The sequence below is a fragment of the Emydura macquarii genome, unplaced genomic scaffold (genome assembly GCF_026122565.2).
Source record: "Emydura macquarii macquarii isolate MOO-44397 ecotype Brisbane River unplaced genomic scaffold, CSIRO-AGI_Emac_v2 contig_2805, whole genome shotgun sequence".
Classification (NCBI taxonomy): domain Eukaryota; kingdom Metazoa; phylum Chordata; order Testudines; family Chelidae; genus Emydura; species Emydura macquarii.
The window spans coordinates 1,286,223-1,314,148 of NW_027132942.1; the positions used below are offsets into that span (position 1 = coordinate 1,286,223).

The window sequence follows — 27,926 nt, forward strand, 5'->3', positions numbered from 1 at the left end:
TTGCTGATCAATTCCCATGCAACGCTTTTTTCTTTTTCTTTTTCTAAAGTATCTACCTGTGTCTTTTTGTGTGTGGCGCTTGTAACCCTTTAGCACTCTTAAGTTTCTGTCTTTTCAAATCTTTTCAATTAAATTTCAGTTTAATAGTTTCTAGGATCTGGCAGATTTTATTCTCCCTACTTCTGGACTTGCACTGATTTATTTTTTTAATGCATTCTCTGGGAGGAAACTCCTAGTTACATACTAGTCATGTTTAATAAGGTTATCGTAAGGAAGGTTTTAATGCAACTTTTTCTAGAAATGGAGTCTTGAAAATGCATTGTCCCGAGTTTGTTGGCAATGGAGGATTTTTCCTTTGTGTCTGTTAAGGAAGAGTGGGAAGTGGAAGAGAAGGAAAGGGGGAAAGTTGGTTACATTTTTCATTAAACTTACTAGAATTCATAATTTGATTATTAAACTGTCAAAATTCTGCAACCTTAATGCTTGTTATAACTGTCTGAGAGCGGCCTTAATAAGCAGGAGGCCTTCATGTCTCTATTTCTGTTTAGCTCATGATGTAAATTGCAAGGTCTGTGGTCTACAGACTAAATGGGCAATGGAGATTTTGTTTAATTGTATAAAAGCCTTCGTGTGTGCACATGTATGTTGTTGGAGAGGTTTAAAAGAAAATTCTGAAAGAGTCCTTACTTAAAGTATATCCTTGCATGTGACTCTATAATCTGTTACAGTAGAATGGACTGTTCTGTTTCCTTAGGTATGTGGCTGATTGGATGATTTAAAGCTTTTTGTAATATTTTTGGCCTTAGCCACCTTCTCATGTAATTTTGACAGTTTGTCAAAAATAGATTTATATATATGTAGTGCTGACCATTACTCATTTCAGTTCTTGCATAGTTGACATATTCTTAAATGCCACTCTTGAAAGTTTAACAAAGTTTAGTGAAACCAATCTGCTTCAGTTTGCCTCTCAGTTGTTCCTTCATTACTAGACAGGAATCATAATTTTGGTCAATATATTCTAACTTCTCATGTGAATAGCTACTACTCTGCCCATCTGTAATAAAAAGCAACTTAGATGGCCCCAAATCTTTCAGTGTTCATATTACATTTTCAAATGACCCTTGGAACAGACTTAGCGTGTGGCATATGAAAGGGAGATTTTAATGTCTGAAGTATGTAGGCCTACCTAGCTGAACTAGTCAGAAAATAGCATTTTAATAACTCCAAAAATATTGCTGTGCGTTGTAGAGCTAGGAAACCTGTGCAGAGTACACTTTTTAAAGCTGTGTTTCTTAGTTAAGGTTGTCAGTATTTCTTTTATGAAACCTTATTTTCAGGGCTTCTAACTCTTTGTATGTACACTTTTTTTAATTCTGGAATGAAATTTAACATATTAAGGGCTCAATACTGTAAGGTGCTGAATACCTCTTGGGAGGTGACACTCAATATCTGAGAGGGTTAACTCTTTTATTGTCCAACTAAGAATGTGTAGGATGACTTATAAATTTATAATATATATAATTTATACATACCCACATAACTCCAAGAGTACAAGGAGGGGGAAGATGATAGTGGTGGTTCAAGGGGTTTTCTTTATCAGCAGTAGAAAAATTCCAGCCCCTTAAATGAATTTTGTTAATGTCCAGTGGGTATTTGATTAAATCCACTTTTTGTTAAGTAATGTAATCTAGACATATTGGGCCAAAGTGACTCGGATTGCCCTCATTTACACCATACCTGAATTTGACCCATTGCCAATAAAAAGTTGATAATGCTTTTTAGTACAGAATTTGTCTGTCCAGCAACTCATATTCATGAGCAGTTGAGTTGTTGTGATACATTGTCTGAATAGCCCACAAATGAACAAGATACATGGTAAATCATAAAGCTTCTAAAGGAGGGGATAAATCTATTGTTTCCAGAACTCCGCATAAAGAGAGCCAGTGTTGGCCTTCATTCACACCCTACACTGGAATATTGATATTTATTGACACTAGACCCCAATGGCTTCAATCTAGGATGTCTGCTCTTGATTACAGTCTAGTGTCTCTCTAGTTCAGATACAAATAAAAGCAAGGAGAATCTAATGTGCAGTGTCACCTTTAACCTCAAACTCCTGCAATTTTACATAGTTATTGCAGGGGCCTCAGTATACAATTGCCTGTTTATAGATGTATATGGCACTTTATATAGACATAGATTCTTCAGGGCAGAGACCTAGTCTTCTATCTTCTAAATATGCTATAGTGTCAAGGCTCAAACAAAAGTCTAAAAGGGAAAGGTTGATCCTGCTCCCATTGAAAACCATGGAACTTTCTTTATTGATTTTTTTTCAATGGAAGCAGGATCAGGATTATAAGCATCTGCCACTTTAAGTTTTTGTTCTTTATTACCTAAACCCTGGAGTGAGGCAGTCTATTCTTACATAAATTATGGTGAATTAAATCCATGGTTCTAATGCATCCTCTTTAAAACATTTTAAAATAATCATATGCAGCTAACATTGTAATGAAAGTTGTAGCAGAAGTGACTTTTACTTTTTTAACACCTTTTCCCTCTCCTGGTTTTTTCTTGGCATGTTATTTAATAAAATAGATTACTGGCAAAATGTGGCTGTCATATTTGTATGTGGTTTGTGGCTATGTGAGTTATGTTAGCAGGTAGAAGACCAAAACATCTTCAGTGGTTATAAAGACAAAATTAGCCTTCAATTACTGGTAATAATGAAAACAATCTATTGTTCATGCACTTTTAGTTTTCTCACCAGGATTAACATAGACCAATGTTTGCATCCACAATATTCTAATATTAGAATAATTCAAACATTGTTACCGGTTACCGTGTCACTTAATTCTGATAGCCATAGCTGTTAACTTGACCACAGTTCTGAGACTTGCCACCTGAAAAGACAGTGACTCTCACAAATGTGTTACTGCATTTAACATAATCGTATGTAACTACATAGCTGTTCAGGTTTGCAACAAATGAATTTCTGGCTGTAATATAAGCTTTTTAAAACAGGGGATCTTGGATTGATTTCAGAGGTCATCTGAGTGCAACTTGGAACTGTACAACATTTAATCTTGATTACCTGCTTAGGTGCCCCATCGCTTCTAGTTAGTAGACTTGTAACTACTTCCTCACCCTATCCCCATTTTTTGGTTTTTGTCCAGCATGTTGCCCTCATTTATTACACCATCAATATATGTGATCTGTAAAATTATGAAAGGAAAATTTATTCTGTCACTGAAATGAAAATCAATATAATATCTGGCTGTAAAATATAGATGTTGGCCGGGATCCTTGGTTTATTTACAAATTAGAGATTAGTCAGCTTCATTTGTGTGCATTACAAACAAAACTACAAAAACACTAGCAAAACTTCTTTAAAACTCATGTGTAATGGGATCTCTCTGCTGATCAAGCTTCTAATAGAAACTAATTCTCCTAATGTGGTATTAAAGAGATTCTTTAAAGGCGGGTAGGCACAAATTTGACTGACTCCTCCCGCCCCTCCTCCCCCTTTTCTTTTTGTATGTATGTTTGCAAAGTCCATGTAACAGTACAGGGTTGTCTACACATACAGGTGCAGCTGCGCCATTGCAGTGCTTAGTGAAGACGCTAGGGAGCCTCAGTAGCTAGGTCAGCAGATGCGCTCCTGTCGGCATAGCACTGTCTACACCAGGAGTTCAGTCAGTATAACTGTGTCGCTCGGGTTTGGAAAATCCACACCCCAGAGTAACATAGCTATACCAACATAAGTCTATAATGTAGACCAAGTCTACATTTAAAAAAACAATAATCCAATGGTTTAGAAAGGCCCAGGTAACTACAATAATAAGCAGTAAGCTCACATGATGAAGAGGACAAATACTCCAGAATGGAACATATATTTCAGTATTGATTAGTTTTAGGATAAGTGCCCTTTTAAGTGGTGATTGCAGTTAATTTTAAAAATATATGCTTCCTGGCTGCTTCGCATATGTACACTGAAAACTATAGACCTGTTCCTGCTCCCTTTAAGGTCAAGAGCAAAATTCCCTCTGACTTGAATTAGTGGAGAGCCAGACTCTGCATGTAGTAGATAAAATTTAGAATTACAATTGAAGGTGGCTCCTCAAATTTGGTTAGTGTTCATTGGCAGTCAGATGCTAGAGAATGATGTGGCAGAAAAAAAAATTGTGGTGACCAGGGACAGGCCAGATACAGGTTATTAATAAATTCCCAGTACTCTGATGTTCTTCTTTTGATTAGACGTTTTTATTGTTACTGGACCAATTCTACTCTTACACCCTTGTAAAAGTGAATTAACGTCATTGACTTAATTAAACTTCTATATATGGGGAATAAATCCCTTGGAGAACAGATTTTTGGATCACAATTATTTGTGTATGTTTAAAATTGCAGAGAAAAGACACTTAAAACAAACAAGGCTTTGTTTTTTCTCCACTGTAGAGAAAGTAGAGCTTGCACAAATCTCTGCTTTGGGGTGGCACACAGAATGAATAAGGTTCATTAGATAACTTGTGTATTAACTAATTTTTTATGAAATAAAAGACTTGGATTCAAACTTTTATCTTTAAACTGTTTGGGGGGGTAGGTTGTGAGGTTTCTGGTGGGGGGGAGATTCATTATTTCCAAACTTCTTCCACCGGTTCTGACTTAATTACTGCTGTAATGAGTTCCTTGCTTTTTTTTTTTTTTTTTTTTTTTTTTTAAATCATTGCATAGCTGACTTTTGCATTCCATCTCTTTTTAGCTCTCGTTTTTGGTGGCTCTGAGTGTTAAGGAATGTCACTCTTCATTTGTCAATGAAGTGCATTAATTCAGACTTATTCTGCAGGTTAGGAGAAATACCCTTATTGCTACAAAATTAGATTACATTTTGCTGGAGCACAGGGCTTGAAAAATTTGAGGCTCCTGCAAGCCAGGAATTGGTACAAAATGTGGAGAAATGCCCTACTGAGAAGACTAGCCCCCCGCCTCTGTGTGCTTTGTATGGGATTTGTTTTATTAGTTCTTGAATGGTATTCCTAGAACCTGTCTGAAAGGCTTCATCTTGTGTATCAGCTTCTGACTAGGAGGTGCCCAACAATTAAACACCTGTATCATCTCCTTTTACTTTTTCTGCTTCAAAGGAGACTTCTCTTGGAAGTTCTTTTGCTTACAAACATAGTTTTCCCAAGCATTAGCTGCAGAGTCGGATTGCGTCATGCCCACAAGGTCCTGAGTAGGAGTAGTGAAATTAGTTTTTTTTTAATTTCACTTTGTGCCTGCAGCTTGTGGATCTTGAGCAGCAACAGTGACTTTTTTTCAAAAATAAGTTTAAATTCTTCAGAAATGGTCTCTGTGTAATGGGTCTCTCTCCTCTACTACTCTCTCAAGAGAAAAATTCTTGGGTGAGTGGGAGCTTTTTAAGCTGAGGTTTTAAGTCAGGGTAGTCAATTATTTTTTGTCTAGGTCCAAATATCTTGAACAAGATATTTGTCTCCAGAGAAACATTTTCCCACTGCAATAACAATAATGATGATAAGTCAATAAAAAGACTTCACAGTCCATTCAAAAGCATCTGGCGGGGTCTGGGTTTGGCCTGTAGTCCACCTATTGACTATCCATGTTTAAAGCTATAAAGTTAAATATAGGTTATGTAAGATAAATTGTTGTGCTTCCATGCCTACTAAGTCTTGTACAATCTCCTGCTGACCAGCTGCTATTTGGTGTTTAAAGAATTTATCACAATTTCATGAGCATTTCTCTGTGGATGTCTTGGATACCTGCTTTAAAAAAAAAATAATGCTAGATGAAGTATTGAACTTCTAACAATGCACATAATGAATCTGCATGGTGAAAAATACCATTTTCCTGTTTTTAAAAACAATCATTGTGCAACAAGATGTGGTATTCTGATTGTTTTCCGTAACTAACTTCTGTGTATCTGAGATGAGTTTTTGTAAAAATCACTGAACCTTAAAACTGAAATCTGAAGTCCCTTTCTGTAAAATACAAGAAATTAAGAGGATGATGTGTTCTGAAATTAATATTCCTCAACACGATATCTGAGACAAAAATAAAAGCATTAAATTGCTGCAGACTTAAAACACTTCAGTGAACTAGAACTGTGCAAGTAGGAAGTTTCCTCCCTTCTGAGCTGTGGAGCCTGCTTTTTATACTCTCAGCCCTGGCTGAAGCCCCGCCCCTCTGGTGCTGGATTGGGCGGCTGGCTGGACCTATCGCTGGGCGGCCTCCCAGTTGCCGGGCGGACTGGGCGGCCAGCCCTTTTACTGTCCCACCCCGTGGTTGTGGCCCTTCTTCGGGCCCTGGCTCGGAGGAAGGCCACCGCATCTTCCTACAAGGGCCATAACCCCAAAACAGGTAGTTCCCCATTTTCAAGCCTGACTCTTTTTAGGTGCAAGAGCAAGGGGGTGTGGCCTTCTTCCCAAACTGACAGGGATGGGCAGCCCCGACCTCCTACAATCCTTTTATATTGCTGTCACTATCAAAGCAAGCACTCTAAAAATAAAAGCTTTATCCCCTTCACATACAAAACCCCATTCTTGACCAGCATGGGTCTCAGACTTCATGTTTCCCTTAAATTCCAGACTTGTTTGCCCAGGGGCTAACTTTTAATCCTGATATAAACAAACTAGTATCAGAAATTTTGGGTAGTGTTAAAGTGTGTCTTGTTCTGTGTAAATTCAGAAGATACCAAGAGCACTTACTGCATTTGAGGGATATTTATCTATTGGTATGGAAATAGGGATGTTTGACCTCATGGTAGATTGAAAAGCCTCTATTTCTTGCAGGAAGGTTGCAAAAAGCTTAGCTTAAGATACCCCCAGGGTTTCAAGAGGTAGGATTCAGAGTCAACCAGTCAGTTCACTTGTTGTGACAGTGTTCCTATGGGTGACTTCCAGGGGTCAGTAGTACCTCCTTGGAGTTCATGCCTGGTGAGTGCAGATAGCTTTATGGTTACGCTTTCTTTGAACCTCTACTGAAAGTAGTCTTCTTTCCCTACCACCCTCCTTTTCCATTGAAAGTGACGTTCCTGGTGGCTGTCTAAGACTAGGAGAATGAACAAAATAGTTACCTTAGCCTACAGACTCATTTCTCACCTTCTCTCAGGGAAATTTTAATTCCTAAAATTGCATTTAACCTTCTTTCACAAATGTACAAAAAACAGGAATTTATACTCCCTAGTTTTGATCCAAAATATCAGTTGGATCAAGAAAGCCATGATATTCGTATATACATAGGACCAAGGACTTGTGGTCATCTGAGGTTTTGTACCGTAGGAGGATGTAAGAAGTGTTGTGGCATCTACTCAGTTAGCAAAGTAGATCAGGGCCTGTATTTTGGAATCCTTAGTCACCAGCAAGGATAAACTGTAAACTTTTTCTGCATCTTCTGTCCACCATCCTGGAACAATCCTCCTGATCTGAAGTTGCGTAGTGCAAAGTAAGTTAATTGCTGCACTAACAAACAGTTCAAGCTAATTAAGTGTACCTGATGGAAATTTAACTTTCCTTGGATGTTCTGCAAATCTGTAGAAGAATACATGGTTATAAAATGGCTTGGCAGAATTTGATTTTTTTAATAACTGTGGTAAATAATATAGATTTTTATTTAACATGTTTTTATCAATTTAAATGTTTACAGTTGGAAGAGTTTGGAGGGCAGACAGTAATTACTGAATGGCAGTAGATGTTGAGATATAAAGCTTCAACTTTTTGATATAGTTAAAACACAAATAGTCAACATATACAAAATAAATAGCCTTAAATCAAGCGCTAAGTTATCAAACAGTTCTTTCTTCCTTTGCCTATCTGTAAATTTTTATTGATGGAAATATTTTTGTCAGCTTGTGTATGTGTGCAATGAAATCAACATTTACCGATAATCTAATCCTTCCAAGTCTAGTAATAAGGTACTGTAGTTTATATCAGCTGTTTTACTTGGTTTCAATAGCCGATATGAAACAGGTTATTGAAGTACTAATAAGCATGCTTTGCTATTTGAATTGTACAACTTTTTTCCATCTAATTTTAGCTTTATAACCTTTTAGAAGATGCAAGCAATTATAAAATAGCCAAGGAAAGTAATATGTTAAGTAAACACATTCTTGGTGTAGCTGTGCTAGAATTAATGGAATTACAGCAGGGGTAAATTTGGTCCGTTATAAGGTACTCACTATTGTGTACATTATGAATATCCCTGATCTCTCTAGGATGGAATCAGAATAGTTTACGTACGTTAATGCTTTATTGCAGCTGAAGATTCTGTTTAGCAAAATGGTATGGTAAGGGCCTGTACTTTGGAAAGATTCAAATCTTCGTGCTTCATATGTGAAGTTTCCAGTGGCTGTGGTGTTTTATAGGGAGACAATTGTGATGCCTCTGTGCCATCTAGGACAGCGTTGCTCTGCACCACCCTCCCACCTGGCCTTCAATGCAGGTAGAAGGGGCTATGGCTGCAGCACTCCAGTCATATCCTCAGCTGATATCCCTGAGATTGCTTTAAACTCCTGCAGGGAGTAGCTGAGGATCAAGGAGCTGCAAATTATTGAATTGGGGGTAGCTGAAAATCTAGCCCTCTGACTTAGTTGAACTACCCTAGATTTATACCAATGTAAATGAAAGAAGAATAAGGATTTTGTATTTTTTTTTTTTTTTTTTTTTTTTTTTTTTTAATATTAAACACCTTTAGCACTTTGTGAAATTGTTTTCTATGTTCATTGGCAATTTGCTCACCCAAGGCGGGTGCTTTGGGGTGGGGAAAACTTAACCCTTGCTTAATGACAATCACATTACAGTTAACTTTGGAAGCTTCTTGAATGCTGTGGGGATGATCATGGCATAAGAAGCTGAATAGAATAATAGAACACGTCCGACAAAAAACTTTGAAGCAGTTACACAACATACCTTACTAACCTACAAAAGCAAGAAAACAAAAATTTGAGCCACCCTCATACTAACTCTTGTCTCCCTGTCACTGGTCTGCATGCACACCTTTACCATGTTGTTTTTTTCTCCCAATAGTAGTAGTTGTGAATGCTTGGTGTAGTAGTTGGCTGTGTTAGAAGAGGTAGTTTGGTAAAAGGTTTGATGGAAGACTGGCATCTCTACAGGGGCAGAGTTAAGGTTGTGGTGCATGGTCTGTGATATCTATGGTAAGATGGCTGGAGGAGTAGAGGGTATCTACTATTGAATGTCGTACCCCGTTCATTACCTTGTTTTTGTGGAGAGCTGTATTTTGGGCTGGGAGACTGATATCCCTGCTTCACAGTGAAGTCTTGTGTACACACTTCCTACAGTTTAAACTGAATTGGGGGGCGGGGGGAACTTGGCATGGGGTTGGACCTATGTTGAGTAGAATCACAGTGGCTGACAGAATATTTTCCGTCAGTATCTGTGCATGAACCCTTCTGTTGGCAGATGCACTTGAACCCTTGTTACAGGTTAAACTAAACTTCTGTTAGAAATGTTTCTAATGAACGAGGTTTCCTCCTCTCCCCCAACAGTCTTTCTCTCTTGCATACACAGCACATAAACTTTCAGTTATGCCATGAATAACTGCTAAAAGTACCCTAAACACAACTTTGAATAAAGAAACTACATGTTGCAGCAGATCTACTCAAGATGCACTTCTCTATCCAGTTTTATGTAGATCGGTCAACAATGAAAAATGTAGACTGCCGAAGTAAAATTGCATTGAGGTGTATTAAAAGCAATGAAGAAAAAGCAAGCAAAAACTGCATAGAAAATTCAAAGGGCATAAAATGAGTCTGGTGTGGAATTTCACACCACCCTCACCTACTTTTAGAGATAAAATTATGTCCTGTTCTAAGCCCACTTTTAAAAATATAGTCCTAACTATGGAGTAGGTGCTCCCACAGTAATAGTACTATATTACATTGCATTATGACCCACAGATTATTAATCAATTGTCTAAAATCTAGGACCCAGCTTGGGATCCCATTGATCTGTTGTGATCCACTTGCCCTAAAATGTGTTGGTATGTGGGAGGGGGAGCAGTGTTTGTGTTTGAAGGTTTGGGGTTTTTTTTTTATAATCCCCCAAATGACTTCACAAAAGTGCCGTGATCCACAATTGACTCCAACCTATTGGTTGGGAGCCATGATCAGCAAAGTAGAACAGCAAGTTAGTCTTGCAGTTGAGAGCTCTTCTGTATTTCCCATTGAAAGCCTATGTCCCTAAGAAAATACTAGAAGACAGGTTTGGTAATGCAGATGTTCTTAGACATTAGTCTAAGTGGCATCTGTCTCCAGAAGTTTAATTAAACTTTTAATTAACTGTATACTTTTATCTTGCATGCAAATACAGCAGCCAGAGAATAAATTGAGTATGTGATGAGCTAGATGCGACTTGATGATCTATCATTACAAAAATCAAGGCACTTGATTTTTCTTGGGGGAAGCTACTGTTATCACAGACCATAACTCCTGATTTAGTAGTACTAACTTAAGAGTGAAAACATGGATTTGTTTATTTAAAAAAAAAAAAAAAAAAAAAAAAGATCGCTTTCTTTAGATTTAACAGTTTTTTGCATGGAAAGGGTAATTGGACTAAATTGATACTGGCTGTAATTTCAGTGAAATATGTGTATCACTAGTTACTTCAGGGATGAATATAGCCTGTTGATGTGAAAGATTTAAATTCCCTTGTGAAGAGGGGGGAAATGTTTAAAATTCAATATTATTTGGCCAGCATGCTTAGTCCTTTGGGCTGGCTGTGGACAAGATTTCGCTTAGATACTTCTATTTGTATTGCATTTTGAGTAGCATCTAAAAATAAATCCCTATGTACTCAAGAAAAAGCATCAAAACTATCACTTTGCTGAAGTCTAATCATTGTGCTTGTATCTGAGGAGAAGAAATTGTATTTGGTTTCTGCAGAGCAGCTCAGCCAAAACTACCTGCTGGAAATTGCACAGCTACATTCTGTGTGCTGACGTCATACAACATTCGATCCCAGTACTTTGCTGCCATTGGCTGAAGTGCTGTCTCCATTCAGAAATTAGTTTTTTCCAACGGAATCGGATTTGGGATTGGGGTTGAGCTCAGAAAGCAGGTTGGGGAGGAGGTTTGGGCTGTTAACGAGCAAGCTTTAGAGAAACCATGCCAGTGTAAAAAATGGCTCTTGCCTACGCATGAGTAAAGATCCTGAAGAAAAGCTCTGTGTGGCTCGAAAGCTTCTCTCTCACCAATAAAAGTTGGTCCAATAAAAGGTATTGCCTCTCCCACCTTGTCTCAAGAACCAGTCTTTAATTCAGCGATGCATGCCAGGCAGTCACTGAAGTCTGGATCTAATCTCAGTAACTCACTGATGCAGGGGAAGTAGTGTTTCTTGTTCAGTTGCAGTCTTGGATTTCAGACATGAGAGGTTGGTTAAAGCTGTTCTGAAGAATTTTTGTGTGTTGTTTCCCTGGTGCTAACATTTTCGTGCTTTTAAAAAGAGCAAAGTACTCTTAGTTATTTGAGATCTGTTTTCATGTCTCAGAAAAAAATATTTTGTGGCCCTGATTCTGATCTTACTCCAGCATAACTCAATTGATTTAGTGGATTTACTCTTCTCTCTCACCAGTGTGACATCAGATTTGCGCCCAGGAATAGACAATAGAAAGAAACAGCTCTGTTTTCAAGAAAGGTTTGCCTTCTGCGCACTCTAGAATCCAATTTTCATTTCCTTTTTATACTCACTTTATTGTAGGCTTTTAACTCAATATTTTGTTTGTCAGGGATAGTTTTATGAAACGAGACTTTGTTAAAGTCTCTACAAATTGAGAATGAAGTCTAAAGCCTTATTTTTACTTACTTTTTTTTTTTTCATGCACACAAATGTACCACAGAACTTCCTCTAGTTATACTGCTGTTAGTTTTTTACCAGTGTCCACACACCACTATTTTAAGATCACTTATGCAATTCTGGATTTATTGCTGTACAAATGCTGTAAAAGCATCCGTGTGGTAGCTGATCCACTATTACAATACACATTGAGTTAAAGGCACTTGCTAAACCAGTAAATTAAGCCTCTATCCCATTTCTCATCGTTCTGAGTTGCGGAGCCTAAAATATTTTCACATCCAGCAGCACTTGGTTCAAGTAGCTGCCAGTAGATTACCGTACTGTCAGACTGGGGGGGGGAAGGCAAGGAAGATATGTCAAAGGATTTGGGTTAACATAGTTGGGTCATGGTCCTGCAACCCCTTCTCATGTGAATAGTCCCACTGACTTCATTTGAATCCTTTGTGTGACTAAGAGTTTCGGGGTTAGGTCCCAGGTTCTCTTGAAACAAAGTGCCCAGTCCTGCAAACACTTATACAATAGAACTACCTGCTTCACTTCAATGAGGTGATTCTCCTGAAAACAGGCTACTCACATGAGTAATGGTTTACAGAGTCATGCCCGAAGTCTATTGCCTATCCCTTTTCCCATGGTAAGTATTTCACTCAAATTTTGCTGACTCTAGAATAACATCACCAAGCAGGCAAGCTTGTGATACTAAGAACTGATGTTTTTCTGGTCTAGGGAAGAAGGGGAAGCCCAAATCATAGCGAGGAGAGTAGTGCAACATCTATGCACTTGTTCAGAGCTCTTTCACTCCCCTGGAGTAAAGGGCTCATGTTAGCTTTGTCAAAGTTCCCAGTGCTCTAAACAGAATAAAGAACTCCAGAATAGTTCCATAGTATACAAACGAACAACATACCTAGAACTTAGCAGCCTGCAAAGATTAAGACCTGATCCGGCAAACCATCTGTGTGCAGAGGATCACATTCTAAAGGACTGTCTACATTAACATTTAGTTTGTGGCAAGCTGGGGGTGTAAATCTACCTCGTGCTTGCCTGTCAAGTGCTAAGTGTCTACTCCCCCCCTTTGAAATGGGACTAGATTAAAGTGCACTAACAAACTGACCCTGCATGTCAGCAGGGTCCTCATGGATAGAGCTCCGTAAATCCACAGATATCTGCTTTATATCCACAGACCATTTTTTGCAGATGGTAGATCAGATGCGGATCTCAACAATGGGGAAGCAGCTGTCTGCAGCTCATAGCCTTTGATGCTGTTTCCTCCCTTTTGAGATCTGTGGGTGAGAGTGGGCTGCCCATCAGCTGATCAGCTGCAGTGGGGGCTGGCCTCCAAACAGCTTATTGGGGGACCAGAGCTGCAGGTGTATGCAGGTGCTATAGAAAATATGGACTGCAGATGGCAAGTCAGATATAAATTGATTCTCTTGGATGTGAATCCACATTTTTTTTTTGTATCCACTCAGGGCTCTACTCATGGACAGTTAGTGCATGGCAAGCTAGTGTGGAGTAAATTCACACCCCAGCTTGCCATAAACTAAATGCTCATTTAGAGAAGCCCGAAGAAGAAGCCCTTTGTGCATGACAAATTTCCTCCCATACCATTTATTTTGTCTTTGTTGCAGCAGCAGTACAGTAGCATCTGAATTCCACAATGCTATGTGGAAAAAACAATGCACTTTAATAAAATTTTATCTGAGGCATAAATGCTGTTTAAAAATTCTGTTTATATAATTCACATATCAGTAGGATTAATTTGAGGAATCAGTAGATATGGAGAAACAAACTCCCATAATTTGAGGCAAATTCTGTCCCATTCCTGGTGAATAGGAAGGAGTTCTACTGTCTGAACAAGTCTGGTCCTTTCCTACAGAAAGGTCACATAACATTGACTTTATAAAAAAAAAAAAAAAAAAAGCATCAGCGCTGGCTTGTCTACACTACAGCCTCCAACGGAGACGCTGCACTGGTGGGGAATATTAAGCCAAAACTGAGAATGGACAAGATCTTTGTATATGAAGATCACCTCTGCCAGAATGGTAACCCCCAGCCTCATATTTTGTCGGTTGTATAAGATAGACTGAGGAAAAATTGCTACCAGTGTTGCAATGTTCTTGCAAGGCCTGCTGTTTAACTTGAGATCTAATGAAATCATAGCCTACCCTGGCTTGGCTACAGGGTTTTTTGTTTGTTTTAAAAAAAACACTGCAATACAAAGAGTTTGAGCCTCCTGTGCTTGCTTAATTGGTATTGGTTTGTTAAAACTACAGAAGGTTCTGGAATAGATGTAGAGAGCAGTTTTTGAATCTTCTATTCTGGCCTACTATTGAAGCCAGATGTCAGTGACTGAATTCTAATCATTGTCTACACTTTTTTAGTATGTCATTTAAAGCATGCATGGCAGAAATGTCCAAATGTGAGTTTAAAAAGACTGTCACTGTACTTTTTTGGCTGAATAGAGACTGTGGATAAAATGACAGCCTGTTCAACGTTAGTAGTCAGAAAACAAAGTAGAATCAGAGGGCCAATAGGGTTTCAGGTACACTGCTGACTTCCGTGATACTCTGGATTTACATTGCTGTAATTGAAATAAAAATTTAGCTTCTAGAGGCCGTCCAACAAGGTAGATTAAGGCATGAACTTTTAAGTCATTCCCAATAGTACTTGTATACCATCTTTGAAGTGCTGCACAGCTGCAGTTATAAGTCATGGAGCCACATTTAAACCTAGCAGGAGCAAGTTACCCAAGTGAGCCCAATGGAACTGCATGCTCCTTGTACAAGATCTGATATTGGCCCTCTAGACTCATGCACACCTCAACATTCCCAGCTAAACCACAAAAAGAACCAACCTGTATGCTGCAGCTTTAACATTCAGTACCACAGAATGAATGCTGCTATCTGAATCAGGTGTTTGGTCAATAACTCCAGAGTGTGAATGTCTGGGTCAAGGTTCAGGTTAGTTTAGATTGGCTCAGTTGAGTACTTGCTGGTTTGTCCTAGAGGATCCGACACACAGTAGCTTCACTGTTCAACATGAAATGGCATTTGAAACTGCAGCTAGAGCACAATATTTTTTTTCTTGCGATGTGGGAGGTGTGGTTCAGAGGTGAACAGATGAATGGCTCTAAGCAATACACCTTGTAATGTCAAGTCCCTCTGCTAGAAACAAAATTTTTGATCTCTAGTTCAAATGCAATCATAATTGCATTCCTGCCTGTGCACCAGATTACATGCACTTGCTTTAAGAATTGCAGTCTTGGATTGCTATATTCAGAACTTTGTGATGCATGCCTTCTAGAGACTGTGTAATCTAACCCTGAGAATATGAGGTGTGTCTACACTGCAAAATTAAATCCATAGCAGTAAGTCTGAGACTGGGTCAACTGACTTGGGCTTGAGCTGTGGGGCTAAAAACAGCAGTGTAGATATTCCTTCTCAGGCTCTGATCCCCACCACCTGCACCAGATTTCAGAGCCCAAGCAGGAATGTCTACCCTGCTATTTTTGGCTTTGATGTAGGAGCCTGAGTCAGTTGACCTGGGCTCTGAGGCTTGGTCTACACTGCCAACGAAATTAGCTTGTGTATCTCCTGTTGACTTCCTAACTTCTACCTACTGTGGCGTCCTCACTATGCTGCGCCGACAGGAAATGCCCTCCCATTGACGCAGCATTACTCTTCTTGCAGGGGTGAATTAACAGCATCGACTTCCGGATTGATTAAGCAGGTCTCCACTGCTGCTCAATCGATCCCACAGAATCAATCCGGTGGCGCTGATGGTGCCACCGTCAACATAGACATACATACCATACGCTGCCATGGGTATGGTGTCTTTTTGCTGCAATGTAGACGTACCCATGGAGAACTGGGTTCTAACCTCGGCTTTGTTAGTGAATCACTGTATGGCTTTGGACAAGGTTAGTTCAGCGCTCTATGAAATTGGAATGATGAGTGTAATGAAAATCTTAGAAAATTCAGTTTAGGGCTAAGATTATGACTAGCCCTATGCTGCTGTGCAAAGGAGTGGGGGAGGGCTCAAAACGCTTATAGAAGTACAAACTATTAGTGTATTTATGCTGCCGGACAAGTCTTTATTAATGCACCAGTATAGCTGGAACTGAAAGTATTATCTGTTTAGCTGTAATGCATAACTTTTCTAAAATCTGGAATGTTTAGATTTAAAAAATCCCAACAAATTACACCAGAAACGTTTGGGATAAAAAGACCTGTTTAGGAACACAAAAAATTGACCACAGGGCAAGAACCTTAATGGGCTATTTTGCATATATTGTGCTGGCTTCATATCCTGTTATCCATTTTGAGAGCGTGAGTAAAATCCATTTGCATTGTATTCAGTGGACAGAGCTGTCAGTTGGTTACTTTGGAGAGCGAAGGACAAGTGTAACAAAATTGGGGCCAAATTAATTTGATTTAAGTGGGTGCAGTTCTTACAGACTTTGATGGGATGGTACTTCTTTGTGACACAGCCTCTGCCCCTTAAAGTTAAAAGGGAAGCTTGACAATTTAGGGATAGACTGTGATTAGCCCTGCACCAGTTTACTCCCTTATTCCTCTCCTTGCTCCTTTCTTCCGTACATTGGATACCTATCCAAGGAGCAATGGTTGCAATCCTTGTGCTGCTAGTGAGGAGTGCAGTCTGAGCACCAGACTAGTATCCTCTTCTCACTAGCCAGTAAAGTTGGCTGAAGTAGGAGGGAGGGCACATTTACTCTTTCAAAAGCTGTAGCAAGGGCCACTGTTCCTCTGAGATCTGTAGCTAGTACACAGCTGTACCCCACACTCTGGCTTTCTCTCTTCCCCCTCTGCCCCCCCACTTCAGGCTGGGACCTAAACCACAGTCTAGCCCTCAGTATTTTGCATGGAGCAATGAACAAGTACATTTTCCAAGTTAATGTGATTGTTGTCTTGAATCTTCTTAACAAGCACTGCCACTTCCTGTGAATTTTCCACTTGTTCCATTTAGAGATGGGATAGTTATTTTGGAGCCCAGCTCACTTCTTTTTTATATATGTTGTACTAGTAGAAAGGGCTTTAATAAATTATGAATTCCATACATGTTGGAGGAAAAAACACATCCTTACTCAAGCTATCTGTTCTCTGCCATTAGCCACTGACTGGTTTCTGTAACATTTCCTTTGCCTTATATATGTTTCACTTCTGGCTTTTGTTAACTAAAATCTCTTGACTGTTAACCTGTTGAAATGTTAGTGACATAAGTCAAAGAAAGCTAAATGGAAAAACTTTTTTTTTCTTTTTCAGCTCTTCCTCCAAAGCCCCCGAAGCCAATGACTACTCCGGTCAACACAAATGGAATAAAGGACAATTCCAGCTTCTCTCTGCAGGATGCAGAGTGGTACTGGGGGGACATTTCAAGGTAAAGAACGTTCATTTCTGGAATAGAATGAACTTTTTAAAGCTGTGCTCCCCTTTGAACCTGTATATGCGCAGACATTTCACTTCAGGAACTGCATTCAGGCCCAGATTTAGCAGAGCACTTAAGTGTGTGCTTAAGTACTTTGCTGAATTGGGAATTGAGATTGTTTTAATATGCGCTTTGTGGTTTATTGTTCTAAAACAGTAGTTCACAATCTTGAGGTCATAGTTGTTTTCTTAGGTTGATGATTCTTTCCACAGAATCTTAAGATTTAAAAAAAAAAAAAAAAAAAAAATTTTCTAGCCTTTCTGGTTGTGAAAAAAAGCTGTTCTGAATATAATGGCTGCAATCAGGTTTATTAAACATAGCATTGGAAAATGTGCAGTTCATGAAACTTTCAATAAGACTATATCATTTATCCAAAGAATAAAACCAAAAATACTACAGTTGAGAAGAAAACAAGGCGCTTCTATTTTGGATTGCTGTTCATTTGATGGCTGAATGTTGTCTATCAAAAAATGTCTTTAGTCCCACTAGCTTCTTGAAGCTTTAACAGAAGAAAAAAGGACTTTAAGTCCAGGTTGTGCCCCCCTGACATTTTAGTACCTTACTCAGGTAATCCCATTTAGATCCATGTGGGGGGTGTCACAATTCAGGCCCTAATGGACAATGGCAGATCCTGATCACAAAACCCGGTGGTCTTGATTCTGTTATCTTAAATCACTTTTACACTAGTATTATTACACTGACTTAATGGCATCGCTCCTGATTTTATGTAAATAATCTCAGGATGAAACCCAGTAAATACAGTTTTGCAGGAACGGCTTTATATGTACTATATCAGTTGATTTCATTTTCTTTTACAAAATACAACCCACAGATATATATGATCAGTTGTTGATCCAACTGCCTTAGGCAACAGATGGAAACAGCTTTTCATTGGGCCCTGAAAGCCAATGGACATTACTTCATCTCCAGCCCCATGGGCATTACTAGAGAATGAAAGCTCAAGCATCCTAGCTGATCTACTGTCTGGAGCCATATAGAGGCCTTCTCCAAGATACATGAGGTTCAAGCCATAAAGGGTTCTATGCCGACAATTACCATTCACATCTGAGAAAAGGGAATCTGAAATGGAAGTTGCTTTCTGGATGGAGGATGTCTTTCAGGATAGTTAAATGCAAACTAAGAACGCTTCTAAAGAATGAAAATAAGATCCTATAACAAGGATGGCCAAACTTACTGACTCCCCCTGCTCCGAGGTCCACCTTCCCCATGGGCAGAATCCTCTAGCCCCACCACCTGGCCGCATGGCAGAAGCTCCATGCCCCCCACCCCAGTCTGGTAGCCAGAGAATGGCATGGGCAGAGGGAACTCTGCGATCTGCACTTTAACTGTAAATGAGCCGCACTCACGAGGGAACTCGCAAGCCACAGTTTGGCCATCCCTATCCTATAACAATATCTGAACTAAAAATATCTGAGTCCTTTTTAAAATGTGGATATATTGCCTCCCTCTCCTGGGTGGTGGTGAGGGTACCTGAGAGGAGCTCTCAATCAATTAAATAGATAGTGTTTGTAATCTGCCTCTGAGATTCTTGTTTGAAAGGTGCTATAAAGGACAAGGTATTAGTTTTGTAAATAAAGCATCGTATGCAATTTGGATGGAATTACCAACACTCTTAACTCAAACATTTTGTTTGAAATACTTATGGGTCCTACCCATTCCATAAAAGCCTCTTCCATTTAGTTAAAAGAATAAAGCCTAATTTTCTCCTCTCACAACAGTTGAAAATTAGGAGTAATTCCACTGGACTTAGTGGCGTTACGATGGCTTTAAAACTGCTGTCAATGAAATCTGAATCAAGCTACTAACAGACCTTGAGACTAGAACTGTGGATATAGTGTGGATATTTTTCTGACACAACTGTGAATGATGGTGTTCGTGCCAGTTTCTTAAAGGACCAGAAGTGCCTTCACAAAAGGTACCTGTTTCCAGTTTCGACTTAAACGTGAGCAGATTCCAGTGAAAGGTTTTGAACTTGGTGATTTGTCTGAGACACAGCTGCTACTGTTGCTTATACATAACCATCTTCCTAAACAGCAGTTAAGTGCAACTACTGGTCTTTGCTAAAAGTGAACATGTTCAATCCGGTCTAAGATAGCCTTAAAGGCTGAATAGAAATATTATCCTATAGATATCCAAGTCTGAAAGAAGAAAATTTGAAAAGCAAACATTCAATCCTTAGATTGTATAAGATTTTGAAGGCAACACAGAAAAGAAATCTAATTCTTTATGCACCCTGACACTGATGGCCTCTGTCTATTTTAAAGCAGATCAACTACCTAACACTTTTCATTTATCCTTCTTCCAATCTTTCCTTCTTCCAGGGAAGAGGTAAATGACAAATTACGAGACATGCCAGATGGAACATTTCTGGTGCGTGATGCATCAACCAAGATGCAGGGAGACTACACTCTGACATTGCGGTAAGTATTGGGTATTTTCACTCTGTCTCATCAAACCTTACTTTTGGTAGTCACACCAATGCCAGTAGGTGCCACGTTAGTATTTACATTAAATGCCCTCAGTTGTAGTCTCCACTGTCTTGGGAACATTTCTCCAGTGATGGCTGACCAGGAGTTTATATTAAGGAAAGAAATGATCAGCTCATAGAGATTCCATCCCATTTCTTATGCTGAGCCCGTGCATACAGGCACCGTATTTTTTTTGGATGTCTCTGCGATGCAGACATGATCAGTAAAGGTCCTAGTTCTGTATCTATGTCCCTGTACTTTTGTTTAAGGAGATTCTGCTAAGCTGGGACACTGCATTTAATGACCCTGATTCTGATCATGCAGAAGAGTGTAACTCAGTACAGAATCTGGTCCGGTATGTTCACATAATAATAGGATCAGCTTTCTACTGAGTTGCCATGTGATAGATGGTTACCTTGTCTTGGGGTTCAAAATCCTCTTCCTTTTATGAGTTTAAAAATGTACTCTTGTGGCCAAATTCTGCTCTGACTTGCATCTTGCACAACCACCCTGAAGTTACTGATGCTCACTTTTCTTGCAAGGCAGGATTTTGCCGTAGCCTAATTAGTGGTAGTCTGAATATTTAACCGTATAGACATGTATCTGCAGGAGCCATAAATTAAGAGAGCAGACAAAAGAGAGAGCACTGTTTAAATTTTTGCCAGTGGGGAGGGGTGGAAATAAGCATTTCTAGAAATTGTCAGCAAATACAAACCTGGATAATGTGAAGTCCTGGATGAATTACCCTGTTATAAATCCTTCTAAGGATTTATTTCAGTTTGATTATCCAGTGTTAGCATCAAAAACGTGATATTGTTTGATAATAGCTTTGCAAGTGTATTTTCATTTTTATAATAGAGATTCCCAAGGATTAGAATAAATGGGTTTGGGATTTTTTGCATGGCTCCCTTAAGGAACCCTGAACATCCCCTTGGAGAATTTGAGTTAAAACTAGATCTTAAATACAATAAACTAGTCCCAGAGTAAACACAGGAAGAGATTCTGCTCCTCAAATAAAATTTGTGGAAATTTTTGTGTGTGTATTTCCTTTTATCCTTTACATATTAATGAATATTAGCTAACTTAGTTACAAAAGATATATATTAGATTATCTGACTAGCTACAAAGATTCTTGTCCAGGAATTGCAGTGTTGTCTTTATGAATAATTTAGCATAACCACTCTCACAATATGTGGTGGTGTGTGTGCGCGTGCTACCCGTGCACACAACAAAATCTCTAAGTTAGTGTATTGCCTTACAGGAAGGGTGGCAACAACAAACTGATAAAGATTTATCATCGCGATGGAAAATATGGTTTTTCTGATCCATTGACATTTAATTCTGTTGTGGAGCTGATTAACCACTACCGCCATGAATCTCTAGCCCAGTACAATCCGAAGCTTGATGTGAAGCTGATGTATCCAGTATCCAGGTATCAGCAGGTGAGGTTTCCAAAGAGCCCAATAATTGTTAGCAGATGTTTCATAGGTTTTTCCTGGTCATAACATTTTGACTTTTTCATCTAGAGCCTGGATTTTTCATATGAAAACTCAAAGCCCCTTTTTGTTTGAAAACTCAACTTCACATTTTCAAGGACAAAGTAGTGGTTCCAAGAGCCCACGTGGTCTAAAGCAATAACAAAGTTATTTGAGAGAGAAGTTGGTCCTGACCTCACGCTGACCAATTTTTATAATTCTCCAGCTACTTAAACATTAATTTTTGCTTCACTTCATCCTTATGATGTAGGTAATTGTCATCGCTTGTATTTTAGAAGTGGCGAACCCAAGACTGAGCGATTTAGTGAATTACATGCAGGGCGCTATGGTCTAGGATGCAAAGCAACTGTTTATGTACAAAATGTGTTAAAATCAGTGACTGGCAGAAGTGGGAATGCCATCTGGCTCCTGGCCCTGTGCTTAGTTTTTTAGTCCCTGGGGCTTTAGGCTGACCCCTCCCCCTCCTCCATGCTATGTAACAGTCTTTAACACTGAGCAAAATGTCTTCCAAGGTTGCTGCCGTTTTCCTAAGTTCTGTGAACTCTTGTTTTAAAAACAAAAAAATTTCCTGCATTATTCCTTCTTTCTCTCAGGGAGATCTAGGCATCTCCTGACCTTATGTATTCTTCGCTGGGTTTTTTATTACAATTTTCTGGTTTAGTTATATAAGTTCTATATTCCTAGTTGTTCACTTTCTAGATTGTGAAACTTTTTTGCTTTGTCAGCCTAGAGGTCTCTTCTACACTTCTAGAAGCTTGATATAAAGATTGCTGCATAATTAATCACAGAAATATGCACATTTACTAGGTTGACAAGGGAACAGTGCTTGGAGAAATTACTTTGCCCAAAGAATTACCTGCTTTCTTCTCTGATGTACACAGGATCAGTTGGTGAAAGAAGATAACATAGATGCAGTAGGTAAAAAGCTTCAGGAATACCACTGTCAATATCAGGATAAGAGTAAAGAGTATGACAGACTATATGAAGAATACACCAGAACGTCACAGGTCAGTGTTCAAAATAACCTTTTGTTAATCATTATAGCAGCTGTCTGAAAAGCTGAACTTCTATCCCTCGTAAGACAGTAAAACAATTTTTTTAAATTAATCTACAAAGGAAAACAAAAGCATGAACAATATGTAGCTTATTTGTCTTCCTTCATTCAGTTTGGGGCTTTTTTGGTGTGGGACATCACAATTACAAAATTAAGAAATGAAATGTGATGTTTTTTCTATATGAAATATAGCACAGCCCAGTGAAGAGGGCTACAGGGAGTGGATTTTAAGCTATCACAGGCAACATAGCAGCTCCCAGCATAAAGCGGAGCAACTAAGAATGATGTCCTATATAGTGCCTGCACCAGGGATTTCCTCCCTCAGCTGAAGAGATTTTCCAGGCATTACATGCCACTGTCGTCCTGCTGGGGCCCATAGAGCAGGATAAAATCCTAGAAGAAGAGATGTCTGGAGGGATGCACCCTGGTTCTGTGTTGTCATGTGTTATCTAACATCCTGATCAAAAGTAGACCTCGTGCTTTACAGTAGTAGTACTGCATTGTTTGGCTGGCTGCTGTAAAATAAGGGGTCTCATCATAACTTTAATATTAGTGTTTTGTTGCCGGAAGCCCGAACTGCTAGGACCCAAAATTTTCTTAATTGAAAGATCTGTGATGGAATTCTCTTTCAAAGAAGTTTAATTACAGGTACTACTTAACTTGTAAACCTTGTAGAGGGAGAGATGGTTTGCTTTCTATGTGACTTTGACTAAAGTGAGTTGGGTTTTTTTCCTGTTCAGTAAAACTCAGACTTGCCACAGTTTTTATTTAAAAAAAAAAAAAAAAAAGGTTTCTTTCTGACAATCAATTTAGGAAGCATAACTGAGTCTTGTGCTTGTAACTTATTTCAGGATGCAAATGACTAAGGATGCTTTTTGGTTTGGGATTCTTTGTATAGGAAATTCAGATGAAGAGAACTGCAATTGAAGCATTTAATGAAACCATTAAAATATTTGAGGAACAGTGCCACACGCAAGAGCGATACAGCAAAGAATACATTGAACGATTTCGCAGAGAGGGAAATGAGAAAGAAATTGAACGGTAGGATCTCAAACCATACTCTAGCATGTCTATGTCAGAGAATACACAAGTGAAGCTAACAGAAAATTCTGTTCTTAAGCCTTGTTCTATACAATTAAAGAAGTGCAGTAGCTTTACGAAAGATTCATATTCCTTTGTTGAAGTATCCCAAACAGTCGTGCACTGTAGAGGACAATCCTGCATTTGCCGGGAGGCAGACTGGATTATCTCTGGTCCTTAACTTCTCTGAATCAAGATATTATAGTGAAGAGCTCTCCAAGAAAACGTGAGGTTTAGAATATGCAAATTCTTTAAGCTCAAGCAATATTGTCTGGCGTGGGGGAGAAATTTCTTTACAGCTAAAACGTGAACTAAAGAAAAGTTAGAAATCAGCTAACACTCGCATATAAATCAAAGGGACTTGTCACATAATGTGCTTTTGGATGCCCATCTAGAAGACTCCCATTCACACTGCTAAAAGTTGCGTGTGCATCAGAGATCAGGATTTGGCCCTAAATCCAGTTCAGTGCCTGCCAAGGGTTCTTTAAACATTTTGAAATTAAGAACAAACTAATATTTGTAAGATGATGACTTCCATGATGTGTTACTACCTCTTTTGTTAGACAAAATTGTAATCCAAGTCAGTGAAGTTTTCTTTGAAGTGGAGACCTATAGGGAAGGTAGTAGGCACTCTTCAAAGCGTCATTTCTTCCCTGAAAAATCGCCCCTTCTGACTTGGCAGACCTTTTCCTCTTGTGTTTTCATAGTCTTGTCTTCTGAGTCTGGCAAAAGAAAATTCTTTGTTTTAAATCACAGCAACATACAAGACAGTTGAATTCTGCTTTTCCACAAGCATCAGCAAAATTAACAAAATTTGTTACATGGGTGAATCAATTTTCATTGGTACATGTCACATTGGGCTTAATTGGGTTGCACAAATGAGGGCTTGATTTGTGCTATAGAATCTCTAACACTCATGAGTGAGCGAGAGAAATAACCTAGCTTGATTGTCAGATCCCCAGCTGAATTTACTGGGAGGTTGAGAAAGAACATCTCTTCACTTGTAAACTGAGCATATTTGAAATGGAGAGTTAGTAAAACTGGGGTGGTGGGGTTCCAGATGTAGTGTCACTTTTCAGTTTAAGACCACAGTGATTCCTCACTACCTGTCAATGGATATTAGTCTCCTAATGCAATTTGAGGAGCTGAATATGATCCTAATGTAAGTCCATGTGAACTGCATCAAAATTCACTTCTGTTAGAATCTGATCTTAATAAATGTTGAAATCCACTGTTAGCCATATTTTTGTAAAGTTGATTACATTTCTATCTGGCCAAAGTCTACACAAGAAAAAAAGTTAATGGTTGAGGCTCAAACCTCTACTGCTGGTTAATAGCAAGGTGCCACCCTTATTGTCCAGCTTTGCCTGTACCTCAGCACAACAAAGTAATGTGATTCTTTCTTCTGAACTCTTGATACTTCTGTCAATTCATACCTAAAGAACTATCATAGTTTAGTTGCCTAAAGTTACTGTGATTTGAGCAACTACCTACTGGAGACCAAAAACTCCCCTATTCTGTTAAGAATTTTTAAAGTGTGCCATAAATGTATCTGCATTTCACAAATCATGAAGTGAGACACTATCTCTTTACTAAATAGTCTAACTGTAGGAAGCTTATCAGCAGAGCAGCTTTGCCTATTTTGTATAGGGTTACACAGTAATAAAATGTCTCCAAACATTTGTGCAGAGTAGATACTAAACTCTTTTCTTGGAATAAGCAGTTGCATTTATGTGCAAGGAATACAGTCTCATTCTAGTATCCTGAATGTTCTTGCTAAGATTTTTGCAAATAAACACAGCTGGAGGTGGCCCTATGGTAAAAGGCCAAGTACGATGGCTACCCTGGCATGGCATCTTCTGAATTGCAGTAATGTTCTTTGTGTAATTGTACTCCTGAAAAGGGACTTTGTAAAAATGACATTGTGGGACATCAATGCATCACTCTGACTCCAGAACAGTTGTGTCAATGTGTTTACAAGTAAGTGAATGAATGTGGTGGGTGTTCTTAACTGCCAGTCCTGCAAACCAATTTGAGATCTGAAAGTCAAGCTGGGTTCTTTCCAACTTGCACATCATCACCAATGCTAAGTGTTTACAGACCAAATCCTGCTGATGATAGATTATAACAGTCTGAGCATGGGGAAGGAATCAAATCTAGCTCACTCCCAGAGCTGTGTTGGCTCTGTCAGGTGTGTGTGTGTGTGTGTGTGTGTGTGTGTGTGTGTGTGTTTGTTTGTGTTTTTTGGTTGGTTTTTGAAAATGTCTTACTCTTAAGATCTGATTCTGAATGCATGACAGGAGCAGATCCAAAGAGTAAGAAGGAAGCATCCTTTTAGTCACCTTTTCAGGGTAGAACTGCACTCCAAACAAAGTGAGTTTTATAATAGTAGCCACTGCTAAAATGATGCTGAGATGAGAGGAATGTGATGTCTTCTAGTACTGTGTAGAAGAGGTAAGCCATTCAGTAATAATTTTATGGCTAGAGCCCTGTAGACTGATTTTCATTGTATATTTCTTTCTCTTAACCATTACAAATTTATTTACAGAATTATGATGAATTATGAGAAATTAAAATCACGCCTGGGCGAGATCCATGATAGTAAAATGCGTCTAGAGCAGGATTTGAAGAAACAAGCTCTGGATAACCGAGAAATTGATAAGAAAATGAATAGCATCAAACCTGATCTTATCCAGCTGCGCAAGATCAGAGATCAGTACCTTGTGTGAGTAGGCAAAGCTTATGCACCTCAAAACCATGTCTGTGATGAACTTGGTTAATGACAATTGCCATCATTCTGCATGTTCCATTTACTAATGGGAGTCATGTCTCTCCTCTTCATAATCAGAGTTGTGTGTGCACTAATAGGAGACTAGACCCTTGGTATGAAATGATTGAGTAACTGGTTAGCCTTTCCATTACTTCTGTAATAATTTTATGGCTTATTACTGTAACTGTCAGACTTCAAAGCATATCTGGTATGGTACATCACCAGTACGCATTCTACAATACATGTAGTTTTTATGTGAATTAGAACATCACGGATGATAAAGGGATGTACCATCTGGATGACCAAGTGCCTCCCTCCATTAATGCTAGCAAAGATACAGAACTAGGTTGAGAAGAGCAGAGAGCGAAAGTGGTGGCTCCTTAGACTGGCATACTCCCTCTAACTGTCCCTAATCGTTAGAAGCCTTTATTGCCCAAATCCATAGGATTGGCATTTCACAAGTTGGGAGAGCCATAGCACGCCAAAGCACTCTTCCCTGCGATTCTTGCAAGTATCAGAGAGTTAACATCCGCTCCATGTACACACCCATTCAGAGAGAAGGTAGGGCTGTTACATGGACAGAGGCACCAGTGACAATACACGCTGTTCTGGGAGAACAAGGGAGCCATCATCAGAAGACCCAGCATAGCCTGCAGTAGGTCCTCCCTTCCCTGCTGACCTGCAGAGTCTGCAGGTTCATGCCTCCTGTTCCATGCCTTCATGCCTCTGCTGCTCCCTCCCCGATGAAGAGATCAGTCTAAGGGGCTATATAAGGGTGATCCTTGTAATGTTGCCTGGGGCCTCTGTTTCTTCCCCATGGGCTTTACTGCAGGTGGGTAAGCTCTAGATTCTCTCTGTTTATGGGATCTATGTGTAAGCTTCTCTTGCTTCTGTTTTGGTTAGTAGGAAACATATTAATGTTCTCTATTTTCTCATCCTGGCAGATGGCTCAATCACAAAGGAGTGAGGCAGAAGCGAATAAACGACTGGCTGGGAATCAAAAATGAAAATATTGATGAGTAAGTGCCCTTGTATATTTAATCTCTTTATTAAGTGGCAGAGCTCCGGTCTTCCCACTGAAAAGCTCAGTAATAGGAAATGCCAGTTTCTGAATAAAGGATTGTAGTTCTTTTCCCAAGGGGAAGTTTTGTGTCATGTGAGCCAGCAGCTCTATGTTGAACTGAGGTGCATATAGCTGTCTTTTTTTGAATAAGGATTCTTTGTTGACAAGTAAGTGAAAATTAGCAATCGGGTCTTCCAATTTTATCTGTCTCGTCCCAGATGTATTTTTATTGGCATTTTATTTTCCTTCCGAATGCTTTCTGCAGAATAAATCCTCTTCTTCTTTATAACTGATTCCTTTAGTGACTGGGTGACTGAGGTAATAAGTTCCATCTCTCTTCTCTAGTACTTACTTTGTGAATGAAGAAGATGAAAACCTGCCACATTATGATGAGAAAACTTGGTTTGTTGGGGATCTCAACCGTATCCAAGCAGAAGATTTGCTCCATGGGAAACCTGATGGAGCATTTTTAATTCGAGAGAGTAGCAAAAAAGGATGTTATGCTTGTTCTGTGGTGTAAGTCTGCTCCTTTTATGGTTTAACTTACTCAAACCTCTAGATTGTCAATCTCAAGTATCTTTGCCATTTGAATTTTAGAGAATTCAAGCCACCTTAACATTCACACATTCAAATGAGTGCCCTGTGCAGAGGTGCATCTACGTTAGAAAGTTCCAGAGCGGTAGTCGTGTTTGTCTGTATACAGCAAAAAC

At 39.1% G+C, this 27,926-nt stretch overlaps 1 protein-coding gene across 1 annotated transcript in view; it reads left to right on the plus strand.

Moving 5' to 3' along the window:
• The window catches only part of PIK3R3 (phosphoinositide-3-kinase regulatory subunit 3), a 38,376-nt gene that overhangs the window by 767 nt on the left and 9,683 nt on the right, over positions 1 to 27,926 (plus strand). Inside the window, exons 2-9 of the mRNA XM_067567819.1 lie at positions 17,102 to 17,216; positions 19,607 to 19,705; positions 21,015 to 21,195; positions 22,131 to 22,256; positions 23,202 to 23,344; positions 25,932 to 26,108; positions 27,098 to 27,172; positions 27,562 to 27,732. Coding sequence (XP_067423920.1) covers positions 17,102 to 17,216; positions 19,607 to 19,705; positions 21,015 to 21,195; positions 22,131 to 22,256; positions 23,202 to 23,344; positions 25,932 to 26,108; positions 27,098 to 27,172; positions 27,562 to 27,732 — 1,087 coding nt within the window. The remainder of the gene's footprint in view (positions 1 to 17,101; positions 17,217 to 19,606; positions 19,706 to 21,014; positions 21,196 to 22,130; positions 22,257 to 23,201; positions 23,345 to 25,931; positions 26,109 to 27,097; positions 27,173 to 27,561; positions 27,733 to 27,926) is intronic.